At 49.6% G+C, this 18,320-nt stretch overlaps 3 protein-coding genes and 1 non-coding gene across 4 annotated transcripts in view; 1 reads left to right on the top strand and 3 right to left on the bottom strand.

Annotated features, from left to right (window-relative positions):
• The window catches only part of LOC116891772 (ubiquitin-conjugating enzyme E2 R2), a 618,378-nt gene that overhangs the window by 516,436 nt on the left and 83,622 nt on the right, over positions 1–18,320 (bottom strand). The window lies entirely within an intron of this gene.
• Positions 198–5,517, bottom strand: Tmem240 (transmembrane protein 240). The gene is made up of 4 exons (XM_032893068.1): positions 5,184–5,517; positions 4,807–4,913; positions 420–628; positions 198–346 (listed from the first exon to the last, which is right to left on the bottom strand). The coding sequence occupies exons 1-4, from the start codon at positions 5,238–5,240 to the stop codon at positions 198–200; spliced, it is 522 nt and encodes a 173-aa protein (XP_032748959.1). The 5' UTR covers positions 5,241–5,517.
• Ssu72 (SSU72 homolog, RNA polymerase II CTD phosphatase) overlaps positions 6,504–18,320 on the bottom strand; it is a 29,778-nt gene continuing 17,961 nt past the window's right edge. The window contains exons 3-5 of the mRNA XM_032893056.1: positions 7,497–7,636; positions 6,948–7,066; positions 6,504–6,791 (exon numbers count right to left, since the gene is read on the bottom strand). Of these exons, the coding sequence (XP_032748947.1) occupies positions 6,690–6,791; positions 6,948–7,066; positions 7,497–7,636 (361 nt within the window). The 3' untranslated portion in view covers positions 6,504–6,689. The remainder of the gene's footprint in view (positions 6,792–6,947; positions 7,067–7,496; positions 7,637–18,320) is intronic.
• Positions 17,743–17,844, top strand: LOC116890390. The gene has a single exon (XR_004386596.1). It is a non-coding gene; the product is annotated as a U6 spliceosomal RNA (small nuclear RNA).

Here is an 18,320-nt window from a genome sequence, read left to right on the forward strand (position 1 = left end):
GCCATCCCCACCCCAGCCCCCACCCAACCCCCTTTATAAAAAGAAGAGACAGCACCTTCCACTGGATTTGCCTGCTGGCCACAGCCCAGCTGGCCACAGCCCAGCATACCCTGGGCCTGAGGCCGCAGTCCCATCTTGCCAGCTGGGCGTCCACGAGGTCCCTTTACATGTGCACAGCAGCCCCGAGTCCTGGGCACTCACAGGTGCCGGGGGCTGGGGTGGCCGTTGTGGTAGAGCTTCTGCTTCACGTGCACCATGTTCCCTGTAGGCTCCTCGAAGGGCCTGTGTGGCCGCCGGCCCAGCTCCCGCAGGCTGCACAGCTTGGGCAGCCAGGTCCACGAGCCATCTGCAGGGGGACAGGGCAGTCAGGTGGCCGGGCTGGGCCAGAAGTGGTGCCCGCAGCAGCGCGAGGCACTCACCATAGCGCCGACCAGCCCTCCAGGCGCGCACAGCACAGTGCAGGACACCATCCATCCACACCAGGAACCAGCTGATGCAGAAGCCCAGCAGCAGGCCCAGCATAAGGTCGATCTCCTGCTTGGTCACATTGTCTGTCACAAAGTAGTTCTCAGAGGCGTCCACCACCGACTGGTCCCCGTCGTATGGGATCACGTAGTGAATGTGGTGCCTGGGGGCGGCAGGGTGGGCTGGCACCTCTCCTGCCAACCCTGGCCCAGCCTTCCCCAGGTCCGTGCTGGGCTGGCTAGGGGACCCAAAGTGGGTGGCTTGATTCCTATGGGCCACCCTGGGAAGTTCTCTGAAGCAATCCCCGTGTGCTGGGTTGGGAGGGGAAACAGCACCCCCAGGCCCAGATCAGGTCACCTGGCAGAACTGCAGGGAATGGTGAAGACAGTAGCCCTGGAGATCAGGAGTGAGGTTCAAGGAGGGTAGGAATGGCTGGGACGAATGTCCACCCAATACTCCATCCTTCCAAAGGTCCCTGTAGCAGGTTTCACATTCACCTACTGGCCCCGAGGGTCTGCCATGGTCTTAGCACAGCCAAATGACCAAGGCCCACCAGGCATGCTCCTTGGCCTCCACATAATGCTCTCAGGAGGCCAGGAACAAGACCAGTGATTGTTCTTGTTCCCCTGCCACAGTCACTGCCTTGGGTCTCTGGCTTTCAATATCTACCTTGTGCCCATTCTGCTGGAGGTTCGAGGGGTCTTTCCTCTCCCCTCATTCATGCCCCCCACAGATCACATGTCTACCATACATTTAGTGTTCTTAGAATAGTCCAAGTTGGACAGGTTTTAGAGCCCTCTCCTAGGTATAAATACCCACTATGGCCCTGGTCTCTTTGCTTCCCTATCCTAGCTGGTTTCTTGGAACTGCTCATTGCTTTCATGCCCTGGATCACCTCTGCTTACACTAGAGTTCCCACATGGTTCCTGCTGGCTGCTCATCCCCCTTTTCAGAGCTGTTTGAACACCACCACTTCCAGGAAGTCCTTCTATCCTGTTCCAGGAGGAGTGAACCACCTGATGGTCCACTCCAAAATCAGCAGTCTGGATGTGGGGATCCACTGGTCTGGATACCAAGGGTGCCATGGGACCACATTCTTAGCATCTCTCATCTCCCTGACAGTTGCAGGGGCTGACTGGGCTTCTGCTGAGCCTGCCTTTCTTGGCCCACCCACTTCCAGAGCCACTAGTGGGTGGGCCTTTCCACTGCCCACCATGTCTGCTAGGAGCTCCAGCTGCCTGTGAATCTCCACGTGGGATCTACAGACACCTCAAATGTATGCTGAAAATAGCTTCTCGCTTCCTAAACTTCCACCCCTTCCTCCTCTCAGCGAGAGGCTGGAACCTGTGTCTGCCTGTAGCAGACCTTCAGCCATTCCCCAGTTAAAAACTCTTCCTCCCTTGTACCCATTTCTGCTTAAGTCCCTGGGCCCAATGAGGGATGGATGCTTCTTCAGTGGGGTTGCTATTTATAAACCTGAACCCAGGTGAGCAGAGATAGGGAGGGGGCGGCAGTAAGACTCCTCAGATCCCTCTCTGATCTTGGGAACGCTGGGGGCTAACTCTGTGGTCTACAGTTTGACCAACCCCAGTGGCCAAAGCTTAGGCTGCCAGCTCTCAGTTGGTTACTGGAGCTACCATGACTGACTGACACCTAGCAACCATCACTTCCCTCCACTGTCACTGTGATGGATGAATGCTATTGATCCTGGTACAGAAAGTATTGCTGACCAGGCCCTGGGGGAGGTAGTGTTTCCACACCCTCAGGGATTGCCACAGGCTTGGTGGGGACTAGGTTAGCCTGGGACCCTTTTGCTTTACTGTCCCTAACGTAGAGCTGTCCCGGGAAACAGAAAGAAGCTACCAAGGAAGCCAGAAAGATCCTAGGTAGGGTTGGGGATTTAGCTCAGTGGGAGAGGGCTGGCCTAGGAAGCGCAAGGCCCTGGGTTCGACCCCCAGCCCCGAAAAAAAAAACCAAAAAAAAAAAAAAAAAAAAGATCCTAGGTAGCCTACAAGTAGGGGGCAATGTGAGGCTCCACCATGTGGCCTCAGGAATCCGGGGATTAGAGGCTATGACCTGTGCCCTTACAATTAACTCGGGTATCTACAATTCTTCCTCCCATGGCCTGGCTCCTCCTAACTCTATACCAAGCCCCCTGAGGGCAGGGGCTCAGGTCTTCTGAATGAAAGCAAGATGTGTTGTGTACAAAATGAATGCCTTTGATGTGTCCTACCTTCATGACACATGCTGCCATGTGTCTACTTGAGATCCAATGTGTGTCGTGTATACACGTTGTCCGCATGCACAGGACATATCATGTATACTATGGACATGGGCCCCACAAGCCCCACACCCATGCACTGTGCACACTTTGGGTATGAGTATGGTGCGTTACATATAGATGCACATTCACTCAGCTTTGAACCAGCCACCCTTTCTGTGGGATGCTGTCATGTGCACGGATCTGTGTGTACACACAAATGCTGCCTGCTGTGGTGCCTTGTTCAGAACGTTAGTTTACATACATGTCTTCTGTCTAGAACTCTGCAAGTAGCTATGTACAAAGGCAGACACGTGTACAGTTACTCTACAACGTGTGTACACATAGGCAAACTGTCAACACCACATGTGCACATGGTATGTGTGCAGATACCCCATTTGCAAACTAATCCGTAGTCACGGCACCCACACCGAGAGGTTCTGACATTCTCCCCGAGCACACTGAACTGTATATTGTTTTATATACATGTACTTGGCATACACGTATATGTAATCAATATACAAGGGTGCTTTGTACAACGAATTTACATACCCTGTATGTAGAGTTGTGTACAAAGCACATACATGTAGAGAGACACACGCAGAAACACTGTCTATATGACGTGGCTCTCCACATTTTTGCGCACACAAGCCTTACTTCGAGGTTCCACTCTACAGGTGTCTGTTTACGTGGGTCCACAAGTTCTTGGGATGCTACATGAGACACAAACTGTGTAAACATACTCTAAGAACACAGCCTCTGTGCTCTGGTGAACATCCAGCGTGCTATCGCGGACAGCGCTGCACCAACCACCACCTTACAATAGCCCTGCGTGTAGTATCTGTCCCCAATGTTCATGAGCCTAGTGACTGGGCCCAGTATGTACTACCTTGGGAAGGCTTCAGAACTCACCTACGGACATGGCCTGGGAACAGCACAACTAACCTCGTGTCTCTTCCGAGCCCTCTGATGTATCAGATAGACAGATGGTGTGCACCAAGGGCTCTCCGGGAATGTGTGACCACATAGCAAATTTCCCTACCATGTCCAATGCATGTGAGGGTCATGTACATCCCCTTTCTACTTGCTTTAACGCCCATGATCTGCAGCACACTTGCCTGTATCCATAGCCATATATGCACTTAGGAGATATGCAACTGTCCTGACATACCCTATACCCCTGTGTGTAGGAACACCTCTGGAGCTGAAACATAGGGTGGGGCGAGGACCCGAGGTTCTGGGATTCTAGACACGTTCTTTCCTAGTTGTGTAACCTTGGGCAAGTCTACTCTGTAAAGCCTCCATCCACTTCCCCCTAGTCCGTCCAGTAGGGACAACGGTTATCGCATGAGGGCATCTCTGGAATGAGTGCATGCGGATGTTCGAGTGCGCTGTGTACGCACATGTATATGCACAGACAGTACACACATGCGCGGCTCATGAGAAGATGTTTATTTCATACATGGACATACAAACATGCAAGGCCAGAAGACTTCATCACTACACATGCACAGAAGGGGAGGTCCCTGAAGGGTGTGGTGGGTCTCATTGTGACCTTGAGCAAACCCCAGCCTACTTCAGCTCCTCCTCTGCACAATAATCATTTGTGGCAGGTGTTCCTCAAGGTAGGCCCTTCCTATCTTGACCTCCTGCGCTTGCCTACCATGGGCACAGTAGGCCCAGGAGGAAGACTTGGGCCGTAGACAAGACTACTGTCCCAGGCTTAACCAGCTTCCTGGCTTCCACTGTGGACACTACTCAAGGATGCTGCTCTCAGGCCTCCCGGCCCTGGACCAAGAGGATCCTTGGCCCATAATGCCACCACCAGGCAGCCTTTCTCTATAAAGGAACTGGAGGAAGGAGTTCCTAACAGACTCAGTCATGCTTCCTTTCCCAGGGGAGGCAGCTGGCTGACCTAGGGTTCCCGTTGGCCACCCCTCCCCCAGCACCTGGCGGGCAGAAACGGCCCCCATCTTTCAGCCAGGCTCTGCGGCCCAGCTTGCTCCGGGCTCACCGGCCAAGTGGGGCCCGCTGCACAAGTGTGATCACGCGTGTCGTGCCTAGAGCCGGGGCGCACTCACCGGCCACAGTTGCAGTGGCAGACGCGGTCCTCGCCCCGCAAGTGCGGGAGGATGTAGTTATGGAATCGGTCCAGCAGCGCGTTCATGTCCATCAAGCACGCGATGGCCTGGAAGAGCCCATGACCGGTCAGGTCGAGGAGTGGGCCGGGCCGAAAGGGGTGCCAAGGGGGAGCATTGGGCTGCAGGGGTGGGTGGGTGGTGGGGAAACGCAGGGCAACCAGGGCGAGGGCAGCGCAAGGTAGCAGCGAGGGCAGTGCAGGGCAAGCCGCGGAGGGCAGCGCAGGCCGCACGGGCCGGTAAACAAGGAAGCGAGGTGGGGTAGGCGCGCGCGCGGGCGGCAGAAGCAGGGGGCGCGCGCGGGAAGCCCCTCCGCTCACCATCACGATCGACGCCCCCAGAATCATGAAGATCATGGTGTTCGCACTCATGGACATCGGGCGGGGCCGGGCCGGGCCAGAGCGCCGCCCCCCGGCCCCTGGTGCCCTCCCGGCCCCGGCCCGATGCTGAGCCCGCGCCGCCTCCGCAGAGGTCAGCGCTCGCGCGCCGGGCCGCCGCGGACCCCGGGGGCAGGCGCGGGCACAGGCAGCAGAGATGTGGGGGCTGTTGTGGGGTCGCTCGCCCGTCGCCCGTTGCTGGCAGCCCTCCGCTCCGCCCTCCGGTGCTCCCTGCGCCCGGCTCCCTGCGGTCCGCGCGGCGGCCCCCTCCCTCCTCCCTCTTCCCTCCTCCAGGCTTCTCCCTCCCTCCTTTTCTTCTTCACTATCTCCTCCCTCCTCCTCCTGCCTCCGCCTCCGGGGAGGGACTTCGCCGCCCCGCGCCAGCATCCAGGGGCGAGGTTCTCCACTCCTATCCCTGTGACGCAGGCTGAGACCCCTCCCCTCCGGCCTTGGCTCCACATTCTGCCCCATCTTATCAGTCTTGGCTCTGGTCTCCTTGCCCAGTGCCGCGCTAGACTGGGCCTTGGCCTGGACCGGGTGGTCGTTTCGGCTCTACTTCTCCAAGGCAGGCCCCTCCTCTTGGGTCTCCTGGTTCCAAAGAGGGACAGGAAGTGTCAGCACCCAGCCGCTGAGTGCCATCAGAGGAGGGGCCTGAAAAGTCAGACCAGGGACTATGACTACATGACCAGAGGTAGGAGGGCAAGAGGGTAGGCAATACGGAATGGGCCAAATATGCCATAGAGATCGTGGCAGTTGTGGGAAAGACTAGCCGACTTCTGGGAAGGAAGGGGAGCTGGAAAAGTTGCCTGAAGCCAGCAGCACAGTGTCTATGATCCTCTTGTGGCTGCCGGTCATACCTGGAGCCAAATTGAGTCCCAAGCCCTTGTGTTGGCCACAGAGCTGATAACATAAGAACCAACCCTGCCCTGTGTGACAAAAACAGGAAGAGAACAGCTGACTTCCAGCCCAAGTCGTCCCAGCTGGAGTTCAGTTGTATCCAGGGTACTGGCCCTACCTCTCAGAAGGGTGATCTCAGGTATGTCACAGGGCTGGGCTCAAGGGCCCAGGGTAGCCTCTTTCTCTGCAGGGGGTCAGGCCAGGAATTCAGGACAAACCAAAGACTTTTATAAGCACCTATTTTGTTGCAATTCCAAGGTTTTCCCCCCTCAATAAGACAGCCTGTTGCTTTACTTAGGTTTCTGTACAGTCCAGCAGTGGAGAGAAAACAGGTAGGTGGGCCAACAACAGACACTTGCTGTAGACTGTAGAGTAAACCATCTTTATTTCTTTTGGTTAAAAACAATGGTTTTGAATCTGGCATTTCTGTGTATGTCTCATTCTATATGTACAGTACATTGGTGATGTACACGTAGCAGGGAAAACACATGGAAAAAGTGACTTCAGCAAAGGTGGCTTGGTGGTGCCAGGCCATGCACCAAGCAGGATGGCTCAGTAGAAGCAGACAGTATGCAGAAAGGCCCGGCCACTCTTCTCCTCAAACTCCTGCAGCAGCTCATCGATTTCATTCTCCATATCCTCGGTGTGCTGGATCTGGGAAAAGCACAGCCTTACGTGAATCCCAGGCACTGTGACACGCCTTCCCTGCCCCTGCCCTCCACCACACTGTCTCCTCTGCAGCCCCAACAGGACTGGGTTGCAGCTACTTCCTCTGGTAGGCACTGCCTAGACCTGGGTGCTGAGACTCACACACTGGCAGAGCTCGCAGATAAGGAATGCTCCCAGGGTGGCCTCTTCGTGGTTGTCCTGGATGTCCACATTGACCACATGCACTGGCTGGCAGGTCTCCTGTTCCCTGGAGTTCAGATCTGATTGGTAAAAAGAGACACCGAGTGCAGATGTATCCAAGTCCAGTTCTTACCATGCCTGCCCCTGAACTCTGAGGAATTTAACTGAAGATTGAGCCCCCAAACCCAATGACCTAACATGAGGGACAGCCCCCAACATGGGCTAAGAGACCAAGGTAAACAGTGTACTCGATCCAGGCCATCCTATGCCAGGCAACCCTGGACCAACAGCATGTTCTACCAAATGCCAGGCCTAACATAGGAAAAGCAAACACTGAAGGCCACAGGGCGTAAGTTTTGTTGGACATCAGTCTTGTGCTTACTCCTCACAGGCTATCCTCCAGATGTCCGTACAGGTCAGAGGATGTGGGGGTGCCCTCTGTCTCCACCACTGTTGCCCAGGGCAACCATATGTCTATTAGCCTAGTGTTGGTGTTGTACGTGCACTCACCTTCTACAACCTGGTCATAGACTCTCTCTTCACAAGTGAGGATCAGGTCAAACAGGTCTTTGCAGTTCTGGAACCTTTCTGGACGGGGCTTGATCCTTTTATTTCTGTCCAACATATGTAGGATTCCATTTTGTGTATAGCTAACACCAGAGTCAAGGAGCTTTGGATAAAAGATAGTCCACTAATGTAGACCTGCCTGTCAACGGCCCCCTGCCTCTCAGGGCTCCAACTTGGCCTTTGTCAACATGGTCACCCATAGCTCTAGGCCTGAACACAAGCAGGGTTGCCACTGCCCTACAACAGGAAGTACAGGAAAGTGCTGACCTCTTAGATCATAACTCCCATGACAACCCAAACCCACAGAGTGGCTCCAGATAGCCCTGCCATTCTGACTGGACAAAGTAAAGGCATGGTACAGGCCCCCTCCTCTCAGGATGGAACAGGAAGTTAAACAGATCCTTGTTTCTAAGTGTCCAGAGCAGCAGAGCGTAGACCTCAGACTATGAGTGGTCCAGGGACTATTTGAGGATAGGCACCCAATCGTGATAGGGTGGCCCTACTTCAAAAGCCCCAGAGGCAGTGGCTCTCCTGGCTTTTGCCAGGGCTGATGGGCCTAAGCATACAGGTACCATCTGGAATATCCTTTTGATCTCATCAGGCAGTCTCCCTGCTTTCAGATGAAACAGAACTTGTCCTTTCTGGATCATCAGTGGGAGTTTTCCAGACCCTTTTTGTTGCTGGGGTTTAAGAAATATAGTGGAAGTCTGGTAGTACATGCCCTTATACCAGCACTCAGGAGGGAGATACAGGCAGATCTCAAGTTCAAGGCCAGTCTGGTCTACAGAGTGAGTTCCAGGACAACTGGGACTACACAGAGAAACTCTGTCTCCAGAAACTAAATAAAATAAAATAAAATAAAAAATTCAATGGATTTTTTTTTTCAGATTTTCTTCTCACCATAGCTTAGCTGGATTGGGGCTTTGTCTCTGCTGTAGAACTCCAGTTTGCAAGTAAAACAAACAGGCACAGATAGGAGGTAACTTTAGCTAGTGCTAAAAGCAAAATCAGAGCTATGGTCAGTATGACTGAGGAGGCTATTCAGTCTCATACGGGGTTTAGGACTTATGTGTCCTTTCCCACTGAGCCATTTCATAGTGCCTTAAAAAACAGTTCCTACATTATTTTAGAACACATTTAAGTGGCCAATCTAAACACTTTAACTGGAAGATACCTGATCAAGAGCTGCTAGGTAGTTCCATCCCCTGCATCATAGGCTGCTTCTGGGGCTAGGCCCTGGAGCATCCTCTACTGTCTCCTTGCTGCCTACAAGAGCTGCATCCAAGTTTATAAGAGTCCTTCGAACATACTGGAGGAGAGAATGAGTTCAAGACCAAGCCCTGTGGCTCGTATAACTTATGGGAAAGAGGACAGAGAAATAGGCCTTTCCTGGGGCAGGGATCCAATCAAGTTCCTGGTAACTCAGAATTAGTACTGACTCCAAGGAAAAGCTGGAGATAGTGAGGAGAAAGTCACATGGACAGAGCTACGGACAGTGGGAAAAGCCACTTTGCATTCCCCACTACCCAGAGTCAGACCAAGAACTGTGGTCACAGGATGGCCCTGCCTGGGAAGACTGCCGTTGGTTCCACCACATACACACACTTCTTGCCTGGATAGAGACTACTTTTAAGTGACGGCACTCAGTGAAGAGCTAGCTGTTTAATGAAGGCTGGGAAATGTTAATCATGCCAGCACCTAAACAGAACTTGACTCTTTGGTGGTGGTGGGGTCCAAGACAGGGTTTCTCTGTGTAGCTCTAGCTGTCCTGGAACTAGCTCTGCAGACCAGACTGGCCTCAAAGGCAGAGATCAGCCTGCTGCCACTGCTCAGAGAGCCTGACACTTCTAACAACCAGCCTAAAAGTAGCTCAGAGACCAGGCTAGACTATGTGGGTGGGCATAGTCTTTCCTTTGTTGCCGTGTTTGTGTCAACTTCATTGAACAGCCAATTAGCTGGACAACTTCAAGAGTCCTGAGCTTAAGCAGGGCTTGGGCTGCTGATGCTCACTTCGCCAAGCCCCGCGCTTCCCAGCAAAGCTTTCCAGGAGCCAGGGATGCAGGTGCCAAGTTGGTTTTGCCTTCTGGTTCCGTTAGCCAGTCCCTGGAGTGAGATTCCTAAAAGCTGAGGCGTGGCTATGGCCAACAGCTGGCTTTCTCCTGAATGAGGAGCCACTCCCACTGACCCTGGAGTCCCATACTTGTACCTGTTGGCCTTCTGAGGAGCCTTCCCTGGAGACTGAGCGAGGGAACAAGGCTCATTCAGGGTTCACACTGAGGGCTCCCAAAAGACCTGGAATGTTGTCTCACAACAGAAGCACAATTCAAAATCATTTAAAAAACATCTGGATTTACCATCACAGACAGTTCAAGTTGCTTTCCTTGTAGAGTATACAATTCCTTGATGCCACATGATATGACAGGATGGATATACAAGAACGGGGAACACTGGATCTGGGATTTAGCACCTTTTAAGACCAACTTCAGGGGATATGATGCCCTTTCCTGGTCTTTTCAGGCATCCACACCCTTAAAAAATGAAATCTTAACTATAATATGGCACGGTGGATTGTGCTTGTTAACCCAGCACTTACAAAGCTGAGGCAGAGGGAGGGATCGCCATTGTCCAAAGACAGCCTGAGCTACATGGTGAATTCTAATCCAGGTAGGTTTACAGTGAGGCCTGGTCTCATTTAAACAAAAATGCGATTCGGGGCAATCCTAAGAGCCTCTCTTTAGTCCCCACACACACAGAACTTGCCGGCACTGTCATGTCCTGAGCTACTTATAGGGCCATGAAGCCGAGGAGGGCTGGCACCTTACCAGGCCTGCTTCTAAAGTCATGCAGCCTCTTCCTCTCAGGATAGATACTCATTCATCCTCATATGATTTGAGGTTTGATAGGTGTTGAACTAATCCTGGATTTACTAGTTAAGCAGTTCCCCGAAGAGAAGCTACTTCCGCAGCTGACTTCATGGACTTCATTTCGTAGCACCAGCTGTCCTACAACATGGGAGCACAATCAGGCATTCCCAGCTACCCACAAAAGGATGCTTTTGTTTTCCCCAAGCTCAAGGCTTTTGATAGAACACCCTATAGAGAAAGGCCGACAGAGGATGAGGCCAGCCACCAGCTGGAGCCTCAGCAGTAGAAATGGTTTCAGAAAGGTCAGCCACCCGAGGCAGGGCGAGCAGCTTTCTGGAGAAAGGAAAAATGTGCATAGGGCAGGAACTGCTTAAGAGTCAGCTACTTACTGATCTGTGGCTCACCACTGCAAATAGCACTGCTACCCTGCCTTCTTGGCTACTTCCACAAGGTGCCTGTATCTGTTGTGAGGAGCTCCACAGATCCTCAGCACCCCACAACCACAGGGCCTCTCAACTGCCTCTCATCAAGCGACCTTCAGGCTGAACTTCCTGGGTTGAGTCAAGCCTTGGCTCCTGGTGTGGATAAATCTTCACATAAACCTCTCATGCACAGATCTCACCCATCCTCTCGAAGCTCAAGGGGCCAGCACAAGTCAGGCCTCATCTCCCCAGAAACATAACCAATCAATTTAAGACAAGCCTGACTCAGAACACCATGGCAATGTTCCCCGAAACAGGACCTGGGTGGAAACAGAATCGAGTGAACTCCTGACCTTGGTGCCTTCTGTGCTGTCCTGATACCCCCAAGTCAGAGGATCCTCTCAGTCACAGAGAAGCAGTTAGGGAATGGTGCTGTACAGAGGAGCAGTTGCAGGACTCCCAGCCCCTAAGAGAAGTAGAAGGCAGGCACTGGACGGGGCATCAAGTTCTCTTCAATCTACTATCAAATCTGGCATGGTGGCACACACCTTTAATCCACTCACTTAGGGAGCAGAGGCAGGAAAATCTAAATCCAAAACCAGCTTGGTTTGCACATTGAATTCCAGGCTAGCCAGGGCAACAAAGTAAGACCCTGTCTCAAAACAAAACAGCTACCATCAAGCATAATAAACTTGAAATTAATGAAATCATGGTTTGATTAACAGCCACACAAGCTTGAACAGGTCCAGCCTCATCTCAGAGCACTCAATAAACATTAGCAAATTCTTTAGTGTTTAATGTCCACAGCATTAAGAGCCCATGACTTTAGCTGACAAATGTCCTGTTTACCATCCACCATCCTTCTAACTCAAGGTTTTCAAATTTTCCTGGCTTAGCTACAAACTCTTTTGTGTGTATGCACACAAGCATCATTAGGCCAGAACACTTAAGGTGGTGTTCCTCAGGTGCTGCCACCTGTTTGGTTCTTGACAGGATCTCATCACTGGCCAGAAACTCACCAGTAGGCCAAGCTGGCTGGCCAGTAAGCCCCAAGGATTCCCCCATCTCTGTCCTCAGCACAGGCATTACAAGCACATCCTGCTCAGCTTTTATTACATGGATCCTGGGACTGAACTCAGGTCTTCATATATTTTACTGATGGCAACATCCCTGCTCGCTACCTTCTGAGACAGCATCTTGCTGTGTCACCCACAGGGCCACATCTTCTTGCCTCAACCTCCCGAGTGGCTAAGTTACATGTGTGCACCATGTATACACTCAGCTACAAACACAAACGTTATGGTCTATGTCTGCAGGTCTGTGCCATGCTGGCTGTTTGATGTACCTGCCTTCCCAGGCTGGGCCAGAGAAGCTGCAACTACCTTTCCATTTCTTAGAATGATTAATTAAGGGCTGGAGAGATGGTTCAGCTGTTAAGAGTACCGACTATTCTTCCAGAGGTCCTGAGTTCAAATCCCAGCAACCACATGGTGGCTCACAACCATCTGTAATGAGATCTGATGCCCTCTTCTGGTGTATCTGAAGACAGCTACAGTGTTCCCACATACATGAAATAAGTAAATAAATCTTTAAAAAATGATTAATTAATCAACTAATTAATTAGGTTTTCTTTTCTCTCTTCCTTCCTTTCTTTCTTGAGACAGGATTTTTTTCTCTGTAGTCCTGGCACTTGCTTTGTAGACCAGGTTGGCCTTGAACTAAAAAGAGATCCACTTGCCTTTGCCTCCAGTGCTGGGATTAGGGGTGGGCACCACCACTACAGCTGCTCTGCTAAAGCACAATTTTTGAGAGGAAACTCAAGTCTCAACTTCGGGATTCCCAAAGGCACAACTCAGAAATGGCTATTCTCTATCTGTGGATACCTTAAAAAGACATTGTGTGCAAATGTCACAGTGTACATCGGACAGAGGACATCTTGTACGAGTCAGTTCTTTCCTTCCAGGATATAGGGCACTGAACACAGTTGTCTTTTTGCTGGCTGGCTGGCCCGTGACTCTATATTTTTTGTTGTTTTTGTTTTGTTTGGGTTTTTTGAGACGGGGTTTTTCTGTGTATCCGTGGCTGTCCTGAAACTGGCTCTGTAGACCAGGCCGGGCTCTCAAAGAGCATGAGCTTCCTGAGTGCTGGGATTAAAGATGTGTGCTACTACCACTGGCTGTGACTACATTTGAACAAACCTTCTCGGGCAACGGTTCTCAACCTTCCTAATGCTGCTGCAACCCTTTAGTACAGTTTCTTATGTTGTGGTAAACCTCAACCAGAGGATTGTTTTGCTGCTACTTCATAACTAACTTTGCTACTGCTATGAATCATAATGTGGATACTGGATATGCAAACCCCCAGAGGGGCTACAACTCAGATCGAAAACCACTGTTCTAGGGCCTACGTGTCTACACCATCAGACTTACTAGGCCACATTAAACCCAAAACTCATGAACCATAAACAGTAAAAATGGAAGAACTTGCTTCCAGGAGACAAGGCTTACTATTGTGTCATGATGTAACAGGAGCTAATCAAGTCATTTAATGGGGACTTTGGCAGAGCAATTTCAGGCGAGTTAAATGTCCAGATCCCCAGCGATGAGTAAAGCACCCAGGTTCAATATATCACACACAGCATTCCATAAACGCCTTTTGGGGAACAGTGGGCACGGTGTCCATTGGCTAAAGGGAACTCGCAAGAAATATGAATAGTACTGTTAGACAAAAGAGCTACTTTGGTAGAAAAGGAAAAAAGTTAGATAAATATGACTTTTAGAGAAAAATGTTCATTCAAGCACGTGGCTTCAGTTTTAGAAGCTGTCAGGTGTCACTGGACACAGCCTGGGAGTTGAAGATCTCAGAGGCACCAGAGGTGTTAACGACTTATCACAAAACTTCAAGGGATGGCAAAATCAGTTAGGCTAAAACCACCTTTCAAAAGGAAAGTAGGTTTGCTTGAATACACACTGTGCATTATTCCAACGAAAGGCTTCCCACACTCAGTCTTCTGAAGTCCACCTTCTGAACTGAATCCCTAAGACAAAGAGTGCATGTGTGAACTGAACATTATGAGGTGTCCAAAGCACAACTGGGCTCTCAAGTGGAAAGGAGGCACCAGGTCGAGAGGACTGAGATGGCCAGGACTACTGGCCTGAATTAGGTACTGAGGACCTCTGGGGTCACAAGCGCAGGGATAAATATGATTACAGAGAACCAGGGCTGGACTCAGATTTACCTCAGCGGACGAAGTCTGAATTAAGGTACATCAAGTGTACACAAAAAGCATGGGGCCATCTCCAGCAAGCCTGCTTTTCATACCTGCCCATACAGAGCCTGTTGAGGCCCAGCTTGGATTTTGTTTAGTTTTTTTGCCAGTGACTTTAAGGTCTGGCTCTCCCAGCACCCACTCCCACAGATGATGAGCCCCAGCAATTCTCTGCGTGCCCCATTGTCAGCACTGCACCAGGAGACTTACATTCACTCCCAGGATGGGACACTGCCTGACCCACAACTGGGCCCTTCCTCAAGTAGGGGTTGAAGAGAGAGCTTCTCTGGGCTTTCAGGATAAGCCCAGGGAACGCAGGGAAGGTTCGTGTTTCAAAGGATGACCTCATGTAGATGAGGAGGTCACCGGCTGGCAGGAGCTCCTCACTTACTGGTACAGGCAGGGGAGTGTCCAAAGGAGAAAACCTAGGAGCACTACATCCAGACATTTGCATGGCCACAGCATCCAACCTGGCTAATCAGCTTAGATAAACCAGATTAGTAAGAAGCAGATAAATGGCCCACAGGCAAGACAGCTACATGTCAGACCTGTTCTAGAACATATAGGAGACGCAACTGATATTTTAGCAAAATTAGATGAGCCATTTCTTTGGAACTGGTGCCTAGCTTAGGGACACATTTGGCAACATATCCAATTTCTGAAACTTCTTTAAAAAGTATAGCTAGGGGGAGCTAGAGAGATGGCTCAGCAGTTAAGAGCACTGACTGCTCTTCCATAGGCCCCGAGTTTAATTCCCAGCAACTATATGGTGGCTCACAACCACACTGGGATCTGATGCCCTCTACTAGCATTCACATACATAGGTAGATCTTGGGCCAGGCAGTAGTGGCCTACACCTTTAACCCCAACACTCGGGAGGCAGAGGCAACAGATAGACCTCTATGAGTTTGAGGCCGGGCTTGGTCTACAGAGTGAGTTCCAGGACAGCTAAAACCATCTCAAACACAAAACAAAACAAAGCAAAAACAAAAAACAAACAAATCTTAAATAAATCTGAAAAAATAAGGAATAGAGCTATCAACTAAATGAAAATAAAGAGAAAGAAGTTAAAATAATTGTCAGGCTTGGCCTGCTAGGCTGGCAGGACAAGCTACTGAAGGGAACATGACTGTGACATGTGACAACAGCATGGTTAGTGGGAAACCAGGACTACTGTGTTTGCACTGACAGGGCACTCTCTCAGGAGGAAGAAATATGGTGACTGCCTGTGATTCCCATCCTAAACTCAACAAAAGCAAGAAAAACAAACTTGACTTGAAAGTAGAGATTAGGGGTTGGGGATTTAGCTCAGTGGTAGAGCGCTTGCCTAGCAAGCTCAAGGCCCTGGGTTCGGTCCCCAGCTCCGAAAAAAAGAAAAGAAAAAAAAAAAAGTAGAGATTAGTAAAACCTCATTTAAAAAAAAAAAAGTTTCCAGAAAACCCTCACTGGTTTAAGCTGGCAGATCAATGGTTTGAAGGGCTATAGAGAAAGGGAGAACAGTCTCCCGGCCCGTGTTTATCAGTGGCCTTCAATGGGGGACGGAATCATAGTCACTTCTGCATCATGATCAGATATCTTAAGAAAAAGAAATCAGTTTGGCACAGTTGGAGTTGAGGAAGAGGGTGTTCCAAGACAGGGTGGTTTATGTCATGAAGCAGAGAAAGCAGAAGCAGGAAGGGCCTAGCATAAGATGTCATCCCAATGGCTGGAGGTGACTCGGCAGTTAAGAGCAAGGGCTGCTTTTAGGAGGATGGACTTGACTCTCAGTACCCACAGGATAGCTCATAGTAGTCCATCAACTCCAGTTGTACAAGACTTGGTGTGCTCTTCCAAACCCCCTCAGGCACCAGTACACACATGCTGCACAGACATAGTTTCCAGCAAAACACTTATACACATAAGATAAATAAACTTTGGGCTGAAGAAATGGCTCAGTGGGAAAGAGTACTGTTTGTTCTTCCAGAGATCTTGAGTTCAATTCCCAGCAACTACATAGTGGCTCACAACTATCTACACTGGGGTCTGGTGCCCTCTTCTGGTATGTGGGTATACATGCAGATAGAAAACTCAAAGTCTTTTAAAAAAAAAGTTTAAAAAGAAAAAATTAACTTCATAGAGAATTTCTAAAAAGGTATAATCCCAGGATATGTTGCCTGTGGCCTACTTCTTCTAAGGGCCCCCTGAAACCCACATAGGTTAGGAGAGAATCATTTTCACAGTTGTCCTGACTTCTATATGCATGCTGTACATCTGCGTACTCTTGTTCATACAAACAATAAAATTGTAAATTAAAAAAAAAAGAGAGGGGGTTGGGGATTGGCTCAGTGATAGAGCGCTTGCCTAGCAAGCGCAAGGCCCTGGGTTCGGTCCCCAGCTCTGAAAAAAAGAAAAAAAAAAAAAAAGAGACACTTTCACAGACATACCCAGAGCTACATTTTTACTAATCTCCTAAATGTGTCTCATCCAATTAATTTGACAAGATTAACCATCAGAAGGCCAATTCTGGTAATTTTCTATCTCAGAAACCATTTTTCAAGGAAAGAAAAATGTACAGTAATAAAAGACTGAGGATGAGCACTAAATAAAATGGATGACTAAAATATATTCTAAACTCAAAAGGTGATTGCAAGATCCCAAAGATAAACCTAAGAAGCATGCTAGAGAGAGATTTCCAGGTCCACTTTGCAATATATATGCAAGTTTCAGGAGAAGCAATGACTTCCCTCTGTAGTATCTTATGAATGGTTCATGGCCTCTACATTAGCAAGGGGGAGCGGAGGCAGGATCAAGAGCAGGGTGTACTTCCCGGTGATCTTTTGTTCTGACACACTTCCTTTAATCTGCTGATAGTTCACTGGTAGACTGACTATTCCTCATAAAACAAAAACCAATTCGTATCACCAAAGCTATTCTAGGTACATCTAACACTGATAAACAGAATAGGCTCCTCTTAATGAAATTAAAAACAACAAAAACCAAAACTACTTAAGTGAAAACTCAAGACAGGGTCGTGCTTATTAAACACAGGCTGGCCTTAAACTCAACCTGAACCTCCCAAGTACTGGGAAAACAGATAGGTGATACTACCACTGTTTTCTTTCATTTTTAAGAAAATGACCCTGCGGGGCTGGAGAGATGGCTCAGCAGTTAAGAGCACCGACTGCTCTTCCTGAGGTACTGAGTTCAAATCCCAGCAACCACATGGTGGCTCACAACCATCTGTAATGGGATCCGATGCCCTCTTCTGGTGTGTCTGAAGGCAGCTACAGTGTACTCATAAAAAAATAAAATAAAAAAAAAAAAAGAAAAAAAAAAAAAGAAAAAAAGAAAACGACCCTGCATTGGCAGGCTCCTCCTGGTCATCCTCTTGCCTCATCACACAGAGCTTAGATGGTGGTACAGATCCACCACATCTGGTTTCAAAGGCATTTTTATTTTCTGTAGAAACCAGGTGAACTTAGAATTCCTATCACTGATCTAGGTAGGCGTGTGCATATGTTTCTTCTTTAACTCTTAGGTTTGCTGCCCGAGTGCTAGGATTTCAGGCTTGCTTTAATTCACTTACTAGAATGTCATCAAGTAGCACACACGAAGGCACTGCAGCTCTGGCCACACAGAATAGAAAACATGGCAGAATGCTCCCTTTGGCAGCACACACACCAAAACTGGCATGATGGAGATTAGCATGGTCCCTGTGCAAGGAAGACACGGAAACCCATGAACTACTCCATGTTTTTTTTGCCTGCCTGTGGATCACGTTCCCCTATCTCAGCCACCTTGCCCAGCCTTAGCAGAAGAGGATGCGCCTAGTCCAGCAGTGACTTGATGTGCCTGGGAGGGTATGGTGGTGATACCCAAAGGGGGTTGTCCCCTCCTCAGAGGAGAAAGGGAGAGGGTACTGGGAGAATGGAGGGGGGGTGTCAATAATGAGATATAAAGTGAATAAATAAAATTCTTAAAAAGGAGTATGTCAGAGGTGGTCTAGGGCCACTAGACCCCCAGTTTTTATCAAGTATCTTCTCCCTTGAAAATATAGTGTTTTCATCTTTGAGTCTATCTTAAAATATTCTTCTAGCTTTCTTTCTTTTTTTTTAGAGCTGGGGATCGAACCCAGGGCCTTGCACTTGCTAGGCAAGCGCTCTACCACTGAGTTAAACCCCCAACCCCTTCTTCTAGCTTTCTACTATAAAATTATGGGTATTATGTAAGGGAC

The sequence above is a fragment of the Rattus rattus genome, chromosome 1, assembly GCF_011064425.1.
Source record: "Rattus rattus isolate New Zealand chromosome 1, Rrattus_CSIRO_v1, whole genome shotgun sequence".
Classification (NCBI taxonomy): Eukaryota; Metazoa; Chordata; class Mammalia; order Rodentia; family Muridae; genus Rattus; species Rattus rattus.